The 17524-nt window shown below is 35.6% G+C and overlaps 2 protein-coding genes across 6 annotated transcripts in view; both read left to right on the plus strand.

Moving 5' to 3' along the window:
• Nucleotides 1-17524, plus strand: part of Vha100-3 (Vacuolar H[+] ATPase 100kD subunit 3) — a 75231-nt gene that overhangs the window by 45178 nt on the left and 12529 nt on the right. Inside the window, exons 4-5 of the mRNA XM_067777160.1 lie at nucleotides 13042-13184; nucleotides 14562-14683. Coding sequence (XP_067633261.1) covers nucleotides 13042-13184; nucleotides 14562-14683 — 265 coding nt within the window. The remainder of the gene's footprint in view (nucleotides 1-13041; nucleotides 13185-14561; nucleotides 14684-17524) is intronic.
• The window catches only part of tn (tripartite motif containing protein thin), a 194201-nt gene that overhangs the window by 19280 nt on the left and 157397 nt on the right, over nucleotides 1-17524 (plus strand). The window lies entirely within an intron of this gene.

Here is a 17524-nt window from a genome sequence, read left to right on the forward strand (position 1 = left end):
ACGGAAGTTCCTAGGCATACTTTTATCTCGCTAAGTGGCTACGGTCTTGAGATATAGACCAAAACGTGGACCCGGGTAAGCTTCGGACGTGTTTGAACAATTGGGTATCAACTACTCCTGGGTGACTAGGGTCTCGAGATATAGGCCAAAGTGTTGACCGGGGTACCCCGAGAATGTGCTTTTACACTATGGATATCAAATGAAAGCTGTTGATGAGAGCTTTACAGTAAAGTAATTTTTATTGTGATATTCGGTTTAGTTGCATCAACTGGGCAAAAAGGTTAAATATGCACGTGAAGCCGAAATATAGACATGAAACGATAATACCTACAATGTAGGTCCTAGAAACATCCGAAATGAAATGTCCGAGTTCAAACGCATAAACTTTGTGTTGCTTTTATCGGCAGTTCCATTTTGGTGTCGCTTAAAGTGTAGCTCTTTGCTTAGATAAGTATTCACGAGGCTTTTTCTCCGGGAAGTGGACCAGGGATCGACTGGGACTGGGACTAGGACAAGGACTTTGACTCGGAGTGGGACTCGAGCAAAATACATACCACCCTCTGGGACCTGCAATAAGGGATGGAGAAGAGGAGAAAAGAGGGAAGAAGAAAGAAACTGAGAAAGAGATAGAGTGAGACGAATAGGTAGAGATAGGGAAGAAGCGAAAAAGAAGTAATAAGAAGTGAGGGAAACTACGGAGAGGGAACAAGTAAGGAAGGCTAAGTTCGGGTGTAACCGAACATTACATACCCAGCTGAAAGCTTTAGAGAGAAAATTGTCTTTTTCATGGATACATACAAATTGTAATACTAAAAAGTGGAGCAACTAGCCTTTGCTATCTTTCTTCAGCCATCAATTCGTTGTATTTGAATATTTTTTTAAATATGAAAATTTGGTTAAATTTGAACGCATAAATGAAAAAGGGCGGAGCCACGCCCATTTTGAAATTTTCTTTTATTTTTGTATTATGTTCCACCATATCATTACTGGAGTTGAATTTTGACATAATTTACTTACATACATATATACTAGGCCGGGTCGATTTGTGGGGAGGCAAAAAAATCGCCCATTGCTCTGTGAAAATCATATTCTAGGGATCAAAATAAGAAACTTTGCCGAAGGAACCATACCTCTAAAACGAGTTCTGATGGCCCCCTCCCCCCCTTTCGGTCGTAGGGGCAAATTTTGAAAAATCCCACTTTGAAATGCCTATGTTTTTTCTTTTTGGAGTTTATTTTTCTCTTTAGAAATTTATTTAGTAAAAACATATGTAAATGAAAAAATGAATTTAACTTAGTAATAGAAAAGAAATTAAAAAAAAATATTAGAAATTAGCGTTTTTACAACCCCCTTTTAAAACCAAGGCATCACTGTGATGCATTTGCATGTCGTAAACATAGTTGTGTGGGTTTTTTATTCAACCGTTTTAAAAAATGAAGGTATCACTGTGACACAATTGCAGATCGTAAAATTGCTTGTGTTGTTTTTTTAAGCCACCACAAGACACAGCAGGTAGAATTGAAATTGCCCCTACCCAAAAGTTCGATCCAAGGGGGGGGGAGGGGGGCATCAGAATTCGTTTTAGAGGTATGGTTCCTTCGGCAAAGTTTCTTATTTTGATCCCTAGAATACGATTTTCACAGAGCAATGAGCGATTTTTACATCGACCCGCCCTAATATATACTGTAACGATATTCAATATTTTGTTAAAATTTGACCCGTGTTTCTCAGGGAGCCCGCGATTTAGAGGTACTAAGACATTTTGTTTTAATTCAGGAGAGTCCTTAGTTGTTCCATGTGCAAATTTTAAGCCGAATTTCAAAAGCAACGAATATTGATAATGGTTTTTTGTCTGGGCTTGAGGAGATAATAAAAACATCAAAGAAAAAATGTATGTTTACATGAATCCGAAATCGTAAAGTGTTCGTGGTGACACTGATGAAGGTCCATCTTCAAAAAGTATTCGAACAATACCACCAACTCTGTATCAAAGTCCAGATTAATTAAACGACTTCGATATCGGTGCCGTGAATAATGAGTTTTTGTGATCTGAAGAAGTCAACGAAATAATTCGTCGAGGTCATCCAAAGTGTGCTGTTATTTTGCCACGTGATTGTCATGACGAGGCATTTCCTACCTCGTTGTTAAACAAAATCTTGCCAAATGGAGAGAAAGTGGAGCATGACTGGTTAGTGTGGAGTGCCAGTAGCAATGCTTTTTATTGCCTACCATATCGTCTATTAACCACCAATACCTTAAATCGACCTAACATTTGTTCTGCGGATATTCGAAATTCAAGGTATGGGAGAAGCTATACGATAAACTGCCAGCACACGAAAATACTCAAGATCACATTAAATGTTATATTCAATGGAGATCTTTACAAAATCTAATTCAAAAGGAGGCTGCAATTGATACACTTACCAATGAACAGCTAATCACTGAAACTCAAAAGTGGAAAGAAATTGTATATAGAATTTTGGACACTATTTTATTTTTGGGTGAAAGAGGCCTAACTTTCAAAGGCGAAAGTATATATGTATATTGGTGAACGAAACGGTGGAAATTCTTTGGGCATCTAAGATCTCATAAGTCAATACTTAGAGATCATTTGGAGAAAGTTGGGATTTCACAACAGCAACACAAACGTTTACAAGTTCACTATCTTTCCCCAGACATTCAGAACAAGTTTATAGAAATTTGTGCAAAGCACGTGAGGGAAACTATATTAGATCAAGGCAATAAAGCCAAGTATTTTGCTATTATCGTTGATGCTATGCCTGATGCTAGCCACGTTGATTACGTTCATTTTGCGCTAACAAATTTTACAATTCAAGAACGGCTTTTCGCATTCGTGAATTGTAACCAAAACACTGGTCAGAAAATCGCTAATCTAATTTGCCATACTTGATTGAATATTGTGGTGCACAAGGGTACGATAACGGCGCCAATATGAAAGGAGCTTACAACGGAGCACTACGTCACATTCTCGACAAAAACTCGAATGCTGATTACTCGCCTTGTGCAACCCACAGTCTCAATTTATATGGTGTTGATGCTGCAGAATATTGTACGGCTTCAATTACTTTCTTCGGAGTTGTACAAAAATGTTTTACTATTTTCAGCAGAAGTTCACAACGATGGGAGAACCTCAAAAAATGTACCATACTCTCTTCACAATCTTTCGAACACTAGTTGGTCGGCTAGAATTGAGGCAATCAGACTATTCGCAAACCATGTTCCAGGATTAACTCAAGCACTAAACGCATTACTTAAGTTAAATTTGACTGCACAAGCATACGGAGATGTTACCGGCATTCTCAAGTACATCAACTAGTTCCAATGTATCTTGCTGTCCTCAATTTGGTTCAAAATACCGACTACCATTAATAAAAGAAACGTCGTACTCCAAGCTAGAGGCGCCACCATAGATGTTGAGGTCAGACATCTAGATGCCTTATTAGCTGATTTGAAGTTGATCTGGAACCAATGGGAAACAATTTTAAATGAACGCAAAACAATTGCTATTCAATTGAATATCTCTCCAAAGTTTCCAGACATTCGAAAGAGAAAACCCAAAAGACTTTCTGAAGATAATTTAAATGAGATGATAACGGATGATTCAGAGTCTGATTTTAAAAACAATACATTCCTGGTGATCATTGATTCGGTAATCACTGGCATTACTGAACGATTTGCAGCTATGGGAAATTTTGCGAGACGTTTTCCTTTTTGTGGCAATTTGAAGACATGGATGAAACTGCGGTTCGGGCGAGCGCAGCAAAATTTGTCGAAAAATACAAATCGGACATTTCTCAAAGCTTAGAATGCGAAATTATTCACTTGAAACACATTTACGAAGCAAATTTTGATAAAGGTCTGTCACCATTGGGATTGCTAAATGCCATCTACATACATATGTTCAAAATCTGTATACGATTTTCCCCAACATTTGTGTTGCTTTACGTATCTTTTGCACTATAACGGTCACTGTAGCTAGTGCAGAACGTTCCTTCAGCGTCCTTTCAAGAAGCAAAAACTTTCATAGATCGTGTTCATCTCAAGAACGAGTTTCAGGACTTGCCACGCTGTGTGTTGAATCCGTTTTGGCAAGACAGTTAAATTTTGATATTATTATAAAAATTTTGCAGCGAAAACAGCAAGTATAGCCACTCTTTGATATTCGAACTTTCTATATTGAATAATTAAAATATATAATCATCAATAAATTTATCAGAAATGTATTAAAATGTTACCAGATAACCAGAACAGATTATTTGAAACAATATGGGCTGTTAAAAGAGAATTTTATTTCTACGTTACAATAAAATAGTATAGATAGTAAATATTCTGTGTTAATTTTATTGTCAGCTCTTAGTCCAAAAATCATTTAGTTGATGTGGCAAAAAATTTGTTCCATGTAATCCATCAATAATGATTCATGAATGAGACGACATTAATTCAAGTTAATCAAATGTATTAGTGGCTTTTTTATAGGGGGCCCGTAAATTGTTTAGTCCAGGCCCGGATTTTCTCTCTGCGGCCCTGTATGTATATTCGCATATTTAATAAATTTTTTATTTTGATTTCAAATAGCTGAAAAGGAATAAATATGAAAGGGTTAGGGAGCAACTCTATTTAGAGATATTTTCATAGCAATATTTTACCCATTCGCTTGATACTCATTTTAGCAGGTCTCGCATAATTTTATTTAGATTTTGAAACATATGGCAACCTTGTAAAACTTCCAAAGTAGCAGTAATAGTAGGTGTCAAGTAAGGTTGAACTGGCCGGTCAATAGATGGATTGCGTCTATAGTGTTACCAGAATTTGTTTGACGACCAAACATTAAAAACTCCTACAAGTTAGCAAGTCGTATGTTATAAAATAACTCTGCCCTCTTGGCGAATACTAAAAGTTTTCTAGGACACAGCTTAATAGCTGGCTGAAGATCCGCCAACTCGACCCGCTCCTAATAACTGGCGCCTTGACCTTGCTAGCGCAGAGCACCAACACAGGACGTGGTCGGAGACATGAGCAACTTTCTGAGTCCAACGTCGCACAGTGGCGCCTCTGCCGTTAAATCATGGCAAAAATCAAAAAAATCATGAAAGCGTTCGCATAATCTGATACATGTTTCTAATAGAGAAATTATAGTTTACAAGGTAGAGCCGCTCAAAGTTGACCATTTTTCAACATTGGGAAAAATTTAAAATTTTTCTTCTTTTTCGTTGTATTTAAAATGGTTTTGTGAGTAAATAAGGTGGCCGGAGTTCGTTTTCTTGTATAGCAATCAAAGATAATTTAATTTAGGATTAAAACAAAAAAAATTGTTTTTTTTTGTTAAAAGTTGGCGGATATACCTGCTTTTCGAAATGCCTATTTTTAGTACCTTTTTAAAACTTTGATGGACAAAAAAAATGTTAAAATATGTGCTCCGTCAAATTAACAGTAGTTATTTATGAAATATTCAGTTACCTAACTTCATAAAGTCTACCTGCGTCCAGCTGCAACTTCACTTTTTACATCAAATAAAGTTAAACAACCTTGGGCATAAATACTCGCCTGAGCAGGTATATATAATTCAGTACGGCCGTAAGGTCGTTTTTGTTATTGGAACTTGTTAACAACATACATTTTTTTAGTTACGAATTGTATACCTGAAATTCATTTTAATAATTTGAGTAGGTATATAAAGCTATCCATTATACAATGCACATTATCATTCGTCTTTTGGAGATTAAGGAACTAAGTATTCTGTTTACTTAAAAAAAGTGAATAGTATTTTTAAATATAGTTAACAGTTTAATATTTAGTCAGATACACTCGAAGCCAATTCTAATATGTATCTAGAAAACTCGAAACTATTTGCGGTGTTTAAATCTACAAAGTCAAGACGGGACTCCGTTGAGGCTATTATGAGAGAATTAGCGAGTGAAACAAGCATTAAAGAAAAGGAAGGCATGGAAGAAAAAATTGGTTTACAATACATTATGATAGAAAGAAAATGGAAGGACGTATATCGTAACAATTCAAAATTTCTAAGTAACCATGAAAAGTGGCTAGCTGACAAACCTTTTTGACGAAGAAACGCCTAGCACGTCAACTAATCCAACTAGAGGGAGAACAACAAAACCCATAGAAGAGTGTTCTACCTACACAAGGAAAAGGAAGCTGTCTGATACCACAAAAGCTATGGCCACGACTTATCTTTCAGAATCAATGGCTATTAAATATAAAAAAGATGAAGAAAACGTGAAGTCCCATATAACAGAAGCAGTTGCGGTAGCAAGTCCAGTGCGACTAATGAGGATCAAAAACAGCATTCCCACACCACCAAATGCGCTACCTAGGAAATAACGAAGAAAAAATATATTATATTGCGTAAGTCATTATTGCACCGTAATGCCGATATTTTACCTGGATACAAAAAAATTATTCAAGCCAAGAAAGAAGCGGTTCCTCTAAGTCCCAAAATAACCGAAGTATCAGCTGAAATTGAGCTGTAAAACCTAATGGATCATACGTCTACACGACTCCTTCAGAGTTTTACTGAAGAAAAGTTGAAATCACTGCCAAAGGAGCTAGCATTGATAACTAAGTGGGGCTGTGATGGATCATCAGGACAAGCGCATATAAACAAAGAATAAATGTAGACGATGAAACAATTACAGATAGTAATATGTTTATGGCTTCTATTGTTCCATTACGACTAAAAGATGAAGCTTCAGAGTATTGGAAAAATCCACGTCCGTCATCAACTATATTGTGCCGCCCGATATTATTTAAATACGAGAAGGAGTCTTCGGAACTCATAAAAGCTACAGTGAGTGATATAAAAATCAAATTACCAAATTAGAACCAACAATAATTGAAATTGAAGAGGGGAATGTCATTACAATAATGCATGATTTTCTTCTAACAATGGTCGATGGAAAAGTTTTGAACTTAATAACAAATACGACATCTACAATGAAATGTCCAATTTGTAAGAAGAGCCAAAAGGACTTTGAAAATCTTGATGATTCAATAACTGACGAACTAAATTATGAGTATGGAATATCTCGTTTGCATGCTAGGATAAGATGTATGGAATTTGTTTTGAAGCTGGCTTATACACTACCACAACAAGGAGAAGTTTTTGACGAGAATACAACATGTAAGGAGAATCAAAACAGGAGAAAAAAAATAATTCAGGATGCATTCTATAAAGAGATTGGCCCTAGATTTGACTGTCCATAGTATGGATACGGAAATACAAATGATGGTAACTCCTCAAGAAGATTTTTTGAAAACGATGAAGTGACTGCTCGCATAACAGTAGTAGATAGAGATATTGTGAAAATATTGGGAGTAATTTTAAATAGAAGCAAGAATCTAAGAACAAGGACTACAAAAGATATAGATGTATTAACACCTGCAAAGTATCACGAGTTAGACAAAACGAATACCTTTTCAACATGTTAGCTATCTCATCTGATCCAGTCATATCATCTATGAGGTTTGGTACAAATTGGTAAAGCGGTTACTAAGATCAAACTTTTTAGCATAAATGGGCAGTGCCACTCCCCTTTTCCAAAATTCGTTGGCTGTTTAATCTTTAGCTCAAATAAAATTTCATTGAACCACCTTCAATAACTTTTAGTTATTAATAAAATACATATTTGGCTTGTAAATTAAAAAAAAAAAAAAACATGTAACATTTTACGAGGAATTTTAAAGCACCTTGTTATTGTGGCACCAAAAACGGACATTTGAGTTTTATAAGAGTTTTGTCATTTAAAAGAAACAATACGTCTATCGATTTTGGTAGTTATTGATTACGTGACTACTTAGATACAACTTTTTATCATAAGTGGGCAGTGCCACGCTATCTTATCAAAATCATTAGTTTATCTTTTTTAATGCTTAAATACGTCATTATAGGACAAATCTCATTTTATTATTTTTATTTTTTACTGAAAACATTTGTTTTTTGCATTTTTTTTTTTAAATTTTCGTCTTTGACGAATTTTTTTGAAGCACCCTGTCTGTGTGTTAAGCTTTTCAACAAAGATTGTTTTCAATGTTGACGTTGGTTTCTGAATAAAGCTCTTTGCAAAATAATAAAAATATTTATATGATTTCTATGTGTATATGTGTTCCCACCTTTTTAACTATCCAAATATATATTTCCATATACGTGCATTTGTAAAACTCATATCTATAAAATTTTCCTCCAGTCTGGTAACACATACCCATGCACACGTGCTTTACAGATTACCTTATATTTTTAAATGGAACAAACTCATAAAACTTGCGGTTTCCTACCGACAATTAGTTGATTGTCTGAGAACTAGGGCGCTCCTACAATAGGTAAAAAAAAGTATGCACATTTTATGAAAATCGTCAACAATGACCAAAAAAGTAAAGTTCTGCTTGGTAATTTTTTTTAAGACCCAAACTATTAATTTTAATGGGTCAATAAACCGCCTTCTTAATAAAGAATGTGGATATCTAACTTATTTTGGGAAAAATTAGATATTTACATAGGCGAAGTTGTCTTCAAAATGCGAATTTATTCGTGCAAAAATGTTTTAAAAATGGCAAATAGATATAAAGCTATGGTGGTTTCCATTTCACACTTTTACAGTATCTTCACATATTTTCCACAAATTCAACTTCCACTTATTGTAGGTCACAAAATGAAATTTTAGCATGTTTTCTTATCAAAAAGAATGTATCTATGCAGGTACAGCTCTTTCAAAAGTATTTTTTATCAAATGAACAAATTTTTCACTAAGCGAGAGCAGTATCTACAGTTTCGCGTATAAGAAATCAAAGTTTTAACTTTTTCTTTGCATAAGTGGAAAGACAGCATTAAAATTAAGCTCAGAAGGACGCAAGGAGAACCAAAAAGAAGTAATGAAAAGGAAAATAAAAACACCTGGACGACTATGACATATACTGGAAAAGCGACATATAAATTGGCAAACTTCTTTTAAAAATACAACACTAACAAAGCGTTCCAAACATCGAACAATCTAGGGCGAAAACTAAGAATTAACTCTAACTGAGAGGATCCGTTTAGCAGCCACGGCGTATACAAGCTTACCTGTGGATGCCAACACAGTTACAAAGGATAAACAGGACGACAGATAAGAACAAGGTTCAGAGAACACATTAGAGATTACAACAAAAATACACATAATACCAGAGCCTGACTTCGCGAATCACATGGTCGAAAATAAATGTTCCGCACATCAATAAAACAGTTAGGGTTCTTCACATACAAGCAAAAGGCCGACGTCTGAACGTACTCGAAAACAGGAAAATCTACAAACAGAAAAAATTCGACGGTAGAATAATAAACAAACAGATAAACACAATTTCAGACACAATATTTGAGCCTTTAAAATTTGTATACAAGAAACAAAGTAATCAAACAGGTACAAGAGACAAAAACACAACAACAAATAAACAATAAACGCATGAAAGCAAAAACCCATAAAGAAAATCAAACAACTAGAATTACTGATTTTTACCTGCCTCAGTCAGCCACACAAATCGATCAGTAGAAACCACCCTCAGTTATGAATGAACACACAGCACGTACACATAAATATACACAAGTATCAATTTTGAGAATACCTACTCATGTACCTATGAACTATAAATACAAGACCAACGAAAACAACAGATCAGAACGAAAATCGACACTGATGACGGTACAACGCCGAAACCGGTTTGTCTCGAAACCAAATTTGACAAGGGATGACGTAAAATCGTTCCAATATACATCGTACCAATATAAATCATTTATCCACCCTGTCGGAAAATCAACAAAACAAAATACGTCAATTATTAAGGGTATTCACTTCAACGTTTAAGTTTATGAATCGTACATATTTACACATTTAATTTAGTTGTTATATGAACACACTTGCTAAGTATCATATATAAATAGGCAAGTTGAAAATTTTGCGTCCCGTTTACGCAAAACTATAATTCTAAGGTATAATTAATTATATATGAATCGAGAGGTCATCTCAAGGAGCAGTATAGCGCTTAAAGGTACTCGCACATTACACTGCGCACAGTACGACATATTTTGGCAATTCACATTGAGCGGCAATCGAGCGTCATACTGCGGCAAAAGTTTGTGTTTATTTTTGTTTGCAAAATGGACGGCATAGAGTTTGAAGCTGTAATAGTATCGCGGCTATAGCTTGATATGATGGCAATAGATGATGACATACCGCCCCGTAATTATCCCCATCGACACCCATATTTAGCAGCAGGGAAGTAAAGGAACCCCCACTGAATTGGAAGAAAGCGGTGAGGGAAGGTTGATCTCCATTGGTTCTCTCAATTGGCGCCAGAAAACTCAACCCAAATTAATTTATTGCATTTGTATGGAGTTAGTAAAATGGGATATTCAATTTATTTTATTTTTTATATTCATAATTACTTATTTAAATTATTAATTGTTCCTTGTTTATTTGCATTTTGGAAATATATTTTGCTGCGTGATAATTCACAACTAGCGGCAGCAGCACTGTGCAACACTTCCCTACGCGGCTATTTTGCCTAGTTGATCAAATTTGACGCGCTGTGCAAGGTCGCGCAGTGCTGCTGACGCTAGGTGTGAATTGCCCCATAAGCATACATGCAAAGAATATTTTACAGCGAAGTGCAGTGCTGCGTAGTGCACTTAAATATCAATTTGAAAATGACACCACTACAAATGCCAAACACATGTTTAAGATATGATAATGTTTAGACTTACACCACGATGGCTACGTGTGTCATGGGTGGAGAAAATCAGCAGGCCTTCTATGAATGAACAGAGTATAACTCAGGTTTGTTCTTTAGAGAAAATGAGCGAACAGAGTTTGATAAAAGTTTCGAAAAATTGTATTTATGTAACATCCAACTGCAGTCCCTTTCAAAACAAATCTTAATAATAAAACTTTATAGGTAAAACGCTGGTCATTCCATATATGGATATTATGTATGTTACTCCGAAAAAGAGTTACAAAGCCTAGTACCGTATATACAGGGAACAGTTTACAACTGATTTTATCCTAACAAAATTCAGCGCTGATTAGCACATAATTTAAACACATATATGTATATAGCTGTCATTTTAATTTGATTAACATGACCATGGCTATAACGAACGGTAAATTGTGGAAGCAATTAGCTTTCAGTTAAATCACGATATTTCTTTTCCTTATTTTTACGTTGTCTTAAATGTCTACTTAGTCGCATATATGTATGTACGTGTGCACATAAATATGTGTAAAACTGCAAATACGATAAAAACAATTTAAATTAACTCTAATACAAACGTTAAACTATTTAATATGTGTGTTTAACGGAATGACTGTTTATCGATATTAACACGCATGGCTACACCAAACACATAACATAAAGATAATGAAAATATAACGCTGGTCAACAGTGATTTTGGTGCAGCTCTACTTGTAACCAAATTTGGTAGTACTCGGTACCCTGATAAAAACTGTATACTTATTTTTTTAATGCTACGTACAGTTTTCTAGATAGGGTCAAGAACCCCTTTTTAAGAGGTTAAGGCATTTATGGCCCCATAACTTTGTTTCTGTTTACTCTATCAACACAGTTTTGATGTCGTTGGAAAGACTACATTTCGCCGCTTCTATCAATATACAAGTTGTTAATATGCCTTCACAAACGTCAGAGAAATTGCCAAAATAATGTGAAAAATTCAACTTTTTGTTAAATTTTTTCATTTTTAATCACGGTTTTCTCGAATAATTTGTCAAGCAGTGCATACTTAAATTATTTTAAAACAATCTCCTATTAATTCTGTTTCAAAGACATATAACTTTTTCATATCTGCGTAGATCTTCCAAATATATTCTATTTCAGTAAATTTTTACTGTGAAAAAAAAGTTTTTTGTTATTTATTTTATTATTAACTTTTTATTTATATAAAAACTTTCGTTTACGTGATTTTCGTGAATGAGGTATGGCAAGACAATCACGTTGCATTCCCCAGCAGTAGTCAGCCATCATATGCTGATCCCATCGGCCTTGGCACCTCTCTTCCATAGTTTTTAGGTCCTGGTGAAACCGTTCGCCTTGTTCTTCGCTATAGGAACCAAGATTCTCCGCAAACTGGTCAAGGTGGCTGTGGAGATAATGGACTTTGATGGACATGTTACATTCTAAGTTTTTGTAATTCTCTAGCATGTTGTTAACAATATCAGAGCAGTTACTTGACTTGTGATTTCCCAGAAAGTTCTTAGTAACTTCAACAAACGAATTCCACGCAAGCAGTTCCAAACTGGTCATCGAATTTGAAAAATGAGTATCTTTTATCAACATTCTTATCTGTGGGCCATCAAAAATACCCGCCTTTATTTTTTCTATGCTTAGCCTAGGAAATTTTCTCGTTATGTAAAGAAAACTTTGTCCATTTTTATCTAACGCCTTCACAAATTGTTTCATTAGACCCAGTTTAACGTGTAAGGGTGGCAAAATAATTCAAACTCTTGTAACTAAAGGTGGGTTTATCATATTCTGCTTACCCATTTACAACATCTCACGTACAGGCCAGTCCCTTTCTGTCCAGTGTTGGCACGACTATCCCACAGGCAATAAAAACATGGGTATTTGGTGTATCCACTTTGTTGTCCTAACAAAAAGTTAACAATCTTTAGATCTACACAAATACTCCAATTATGTTCGTTATCCTTGATATTGTCTAAAACAAGGGCAATATTTTGATATTCATCATTTAATTTAGTTGAATGAGCAAGGGGAATTGAACCATATTGGTTGCCATTGTGTAAAAGAACACACTTAAGGCTTCGTTTAGAGCTGTCTATGAAGAGACGCCATTCATTTGGGTGGTATTCTGAAAGCCCCTTTTTGAGAAGGAGGCCTTGCATATCTGAACAAAAACTATATCATTTCCCGAATTAAAAATGCTCTCTTGCACGGTAGAGAGTCACTTTTGTACATGTAGCCAACAAGTTTTTTTCTTTTAAGCAACAAGTTTTTTTCTTACAGCCAACACTTCTGCAGATTTCTTAGATAATTCAAGATCCCTTATTAGATCGTTTAATTCCACTTGGGTAAAAGTTGTTGGCTTAGTAGACGCTATTTCTTCGATATCACTATCGTTAGACACTTCACTATTCGATGATTCACGGGTAGAATAAAATGTTGGAACAGGTGCTTCCTCTGAATGTGGTAAAAGTCTCTTAGCGGATTGAACGTTTGGATATATAGTTTTTTTAACATTAACACCACGCAAAACGACACAGCAGAAGTAACAGTCATCGAAGTGATTTGTTTGTTCTCTCCAGATTCGGGGTGCCTATGAATCTCATATGGCTTCTTTTACCATTGACCCACTGTCTCAAGTGTTCACAGCACATTTTGCAAACTATTCGAGGTATCCACGGCTTGTTTTTGTCTACAAATTGCAATTTAAAGTACAAAAAATAAGCACTTTTTATAAAATCTGTTATACATTTCCTGAATTTTTGGACTGTGTATTCCCCGCAAATGTAGCAAAACACATTTGGGTCATTGACACAACTACCTCGTGATGAAGACATGATATTGAGATTTTTTTATTTATTTATAGAAAGGCACTAACACTTGAAACCGCGCCGGGAAGGAAAAAATTTTTATAAAATATATATATTTTTTTTCACAGTAGAAATGTACTAAAGTAGAAAATCCCAGGAAGATCTACCCGGATATAAAAAACTTAAATGTCTTTGAAAACAGAATTAATAGGAGATTGTTTTAAAATAATTTACATGTGCACTGGTTGACAAATTGTTCGAGAAAACCGTGATTAAAAATGAAAAAATTTAACAAAAAATTTAATTTTTCACATTATTTTGGCAATTTCTCTGACGTTTGTGAAGGCATATTAACAACTTGTATATTGATGGAAGCGGCGAAATGTAGTATTTTCAACGACATCAAAACTGTGTTGATAGAATAAACAGAAACAAAGTTATGGGGCCATACATGCCTAAAACTCTTAAAATGGGGTTCTTGACCCTATCTAGAAAACTGTACGTAGCATTAAAAAAGTAAGTATACAGTTTTTATCAGGGTACCGAGTACTACCAAATTTGGTTGCAAGTAGAGCTGCACCAAACCAAAACTCTTATTTTGCTGACCTGTGTAATCATTCCTATATTTGCGGACTTTTTATTTTGGCATAGTGAAATATTGTACATAACATTGAACAGAAAGAAAAATGGCACAACCCCGCATTAATAACATGTAGAATATACATATATTCATTTGAATTGAGGACGTAGAAGGAACTACTAGAATCCAACCGTCTAGAGAGTTGTGAAATCGTTCTCGACGTGGTTTTCTTCGTCAATTTCTCTATTTTCAACATGTCTTATGCTAGGTTTTCATTGGGTCAAATGACTAACTACAAAAACTACTTAAAATTGGAACACTGATCAAAAGCATTTGCAATATGTCACAAAACTGGCTGGAAATCAATAAAGCATTATGTGTTCAAATCCTACCCTCAAATTTTATGTTCACAGGCCGTGTTATTATTTCCCGTTGTTAAACATGATGAGGCATCATCAGGTTATAAGAAGCCAGTTGGAAAACGGAAGAAATTTCCCAATGCACGTAGTGGTCTTTGTCCTACTAACGTTGGTTAGTTAATCTTTCGAATTTCTGCCTGCAGCCCGCAGATACTCCTACGATTAAGTATACATACCTAGGCCCATAAAATTCACTTGGTATACATGATTGTATCTATATAGTAGCGATTTAAGGGAGAGCTTCTATACCAATGTGCGTCCTGCTCCTTTAGATGCTTTACTCCGACTCGGAACGGCATCTGCGAGGCAGATGAGTTTTAAGTGAGAAGCTTTTCATTCTCTTATTGAAAAAACTTGTTGGTGTTGCTTTGCCCGGGCTTCGACCCCAGGATCTTTGGTGTGTTAGGCGGAGCACGTGTAATTTGGCAGCTGAGTATGTAATGTTTGGTTGCACCCGAACTTAGCCTTCCTTACTTGTTTTTCTCTGGCTATGGGCGAAAAAAGCTAGCTGTTGTTGTTGTTGTTGTAGCGATAAGGTTTCTCCCCGAAGGCTTTGGGGAGTGTTATCGATGCGATGGTCCTTTGCCGGATACAGATTCGGCACGCTCCGGTAACACAGCACCATTAAGGAACGATTTATATGGCCAAATTAAGCCTTCAGGTCATCCCTCCTTCCCCACCCCCCTGAGGAGCTTGGGGTCGCCAGAGCCTCGCCTGTTAGTGAAACAGGATTCGCCGCGGATAGGTGAGGTTGAAAATTGGGTTTGGGGAAGCTATATATTGCGCTGCCAACCTGAAGGGGTTGCGCTACACAGCCCCTAGAATCTGGTATTTTAGTCGCCTCTTTTTTTTTGTTTTTTTCTTGGATGTTGTGGCCGCGCACTGCCCTCAAGTGGCCCGTTGAAACCAGGCTAATCCTGTTATTTTTTTTGTTTTTGTTTTTTTAATTCATACATAGTTTTTTTTTTGTTTGTATCCTAATTCTTATTTATGTTTTATTTATAATTTATAATTTTTATTGTTACCGAGTCTTTGAGAGGCAGTGGCTTCTTTAGCGCCGAGATCTAAAACCGCTCAGCTACAGAGAAACTCATAAGCTGAGAGATATAGATTCACAAAATACAATAGATTAAAAGTATAAATATAATTTTTTAATTATTAAGAGAAGATAAAACCGTTTTTTTATGGCAAAGAGCGAGTCCGAAACATCAATTATTCTCGAGTGAGAGTTATAATCTTCACACAAACATAGAAAACGTTCGTTTAGTTGGAAATTTCTTCTGCACTGTTTAAGAATTATAGGTTTATAATACCTTGAAACTCGGTATGGAACATTCCAGTTTACTTCGTTCAAAACAAAGGGGCTTGAAATCGATCCATTTAAAAGTCTAGCCATAAATGGTACATCCAGCATTTCTCTACGACTTGCAAGGGTAGGAAGATTTATTAGTTTTAACCGATTAGTGTAAGGAGGAAGATTATACGGAGAGTCCCATTGAAGATTTCTCAAGGCGAAAAGTAAAAACTTGTTTCCGACATGCATACCTACCGCGGGTGTATTCTGAACCCCTAACCCGCTGGGGGGAAAAAAGCTAGCTGGTGGTAGCTACTTCTGTAGCAACGTTGCATGACTTAACAACTAGTTTAGTAGCAATATTTTTATAGTTGACTAATAGTGTGCTATTTTAGGTTTTGCCGATAAATAGTTAACTACCAGGGAGGTTGTTTTAAGAAATTTCTATATTTTTTCTTTTCGTTGTCGGTGGCCACAGCGGGTCGTGGGGTGAAAAAAATGCCTAAACCCGAATGTTCAAAGTGGTCATATCAAATTGTTCACAAGATGGTCGGGATAGTACCTTAATACTGCTAACCGGATTAATATCCGCCAGAGAACCATCATCACCATTTTTATCGCTACAAGAAAAAAAGACGTTTTAATTATAACACTTATATACATTCATACATATATGACAGTTAAAAATATACTTATTATTTTGTATCTGATATAAGTGGACAAGTGCTCAGTTTGAAAGTAATACAGAAATAACTATATTTGACATCAATAAAGAAAACCAAGGGTGATGAATTAATGCGACACATATTTTTCTTAACACAGTGGACATATTTTGATTCCTTTGCTGATGAATTCTGGTGTTGATAAGAATACGTTCTGAGCTGTAGCGTCTTCAGTCGCTCCCATGAAAAGCGATACGTCGATTATGCCCCTCATTATTACACCATGAAAAGTGTTCCTCTGATAACTTTAGTACTTTGATTTTATTGGTCTCTTAGTGCGTTTCTTCAAACGGAAACCAGGTCACTGTTACCTTTTCAGAGGTATTGAGACTTGATACCTGCTCCACCTGCTGATTATACTCAGTTGAGCAGAGCTCACAGAGTATATTAAGTTTGATTGGATAACGGTTGGTTGTACATATATAAAGGAATCGAGATAGATAAAGACTTCCATATATCAAAATAATCAGGATCGAAAAAAAAATTGATTGAGCCATGTCCGTCCGTCCGTCCGTCCGTTAACACGATAACTTGAGTAAATTTTGAGGTATCTTGATGAAATTTGGTATGTAGGTTCCTGAGAACTCATCTCAGATCACTATTTAAAATGAACGATATCGGATTATAACCACGCCCACTTTTTCGATATCGAAAATTTCGAAAAACCGAAAAAGTGCGATAATTCATTACAAAAGACAGATAAAGCGACGAAACTTGGTAGATGAGTTGAACTTATGACGAGGAATAGAAAATTAGTAAAATTTTGGACAATGGGCGTGGCAGCGCCCACTTTTAAAAGAAGGTAATTTAAAACTTTTGCAAGCTGTAATTTGAAAGTTGTTGAAGATATCATTATGAAAGTTGGCCGGAACGTTACTCCTATTACTATATGTACGCCTAATAAAAATAAGCAAATCGGAGAAGGACCACGCCTACTTTTA

Source organism: Eurosta solidaginis, chromosome 3, assembly GCF_040869045.1.
Source record: "Eurosta solidaginis isolate ZX-2024a chromosome 3, ASM4086904v1, whole genome shotgun sequence".
Lineage (NCBI taxonomy): Eukaryota > Metazoa > Arthropoda > Insecta > Diptera > Tephritidae > Eurosta > Eurosta solidaginis.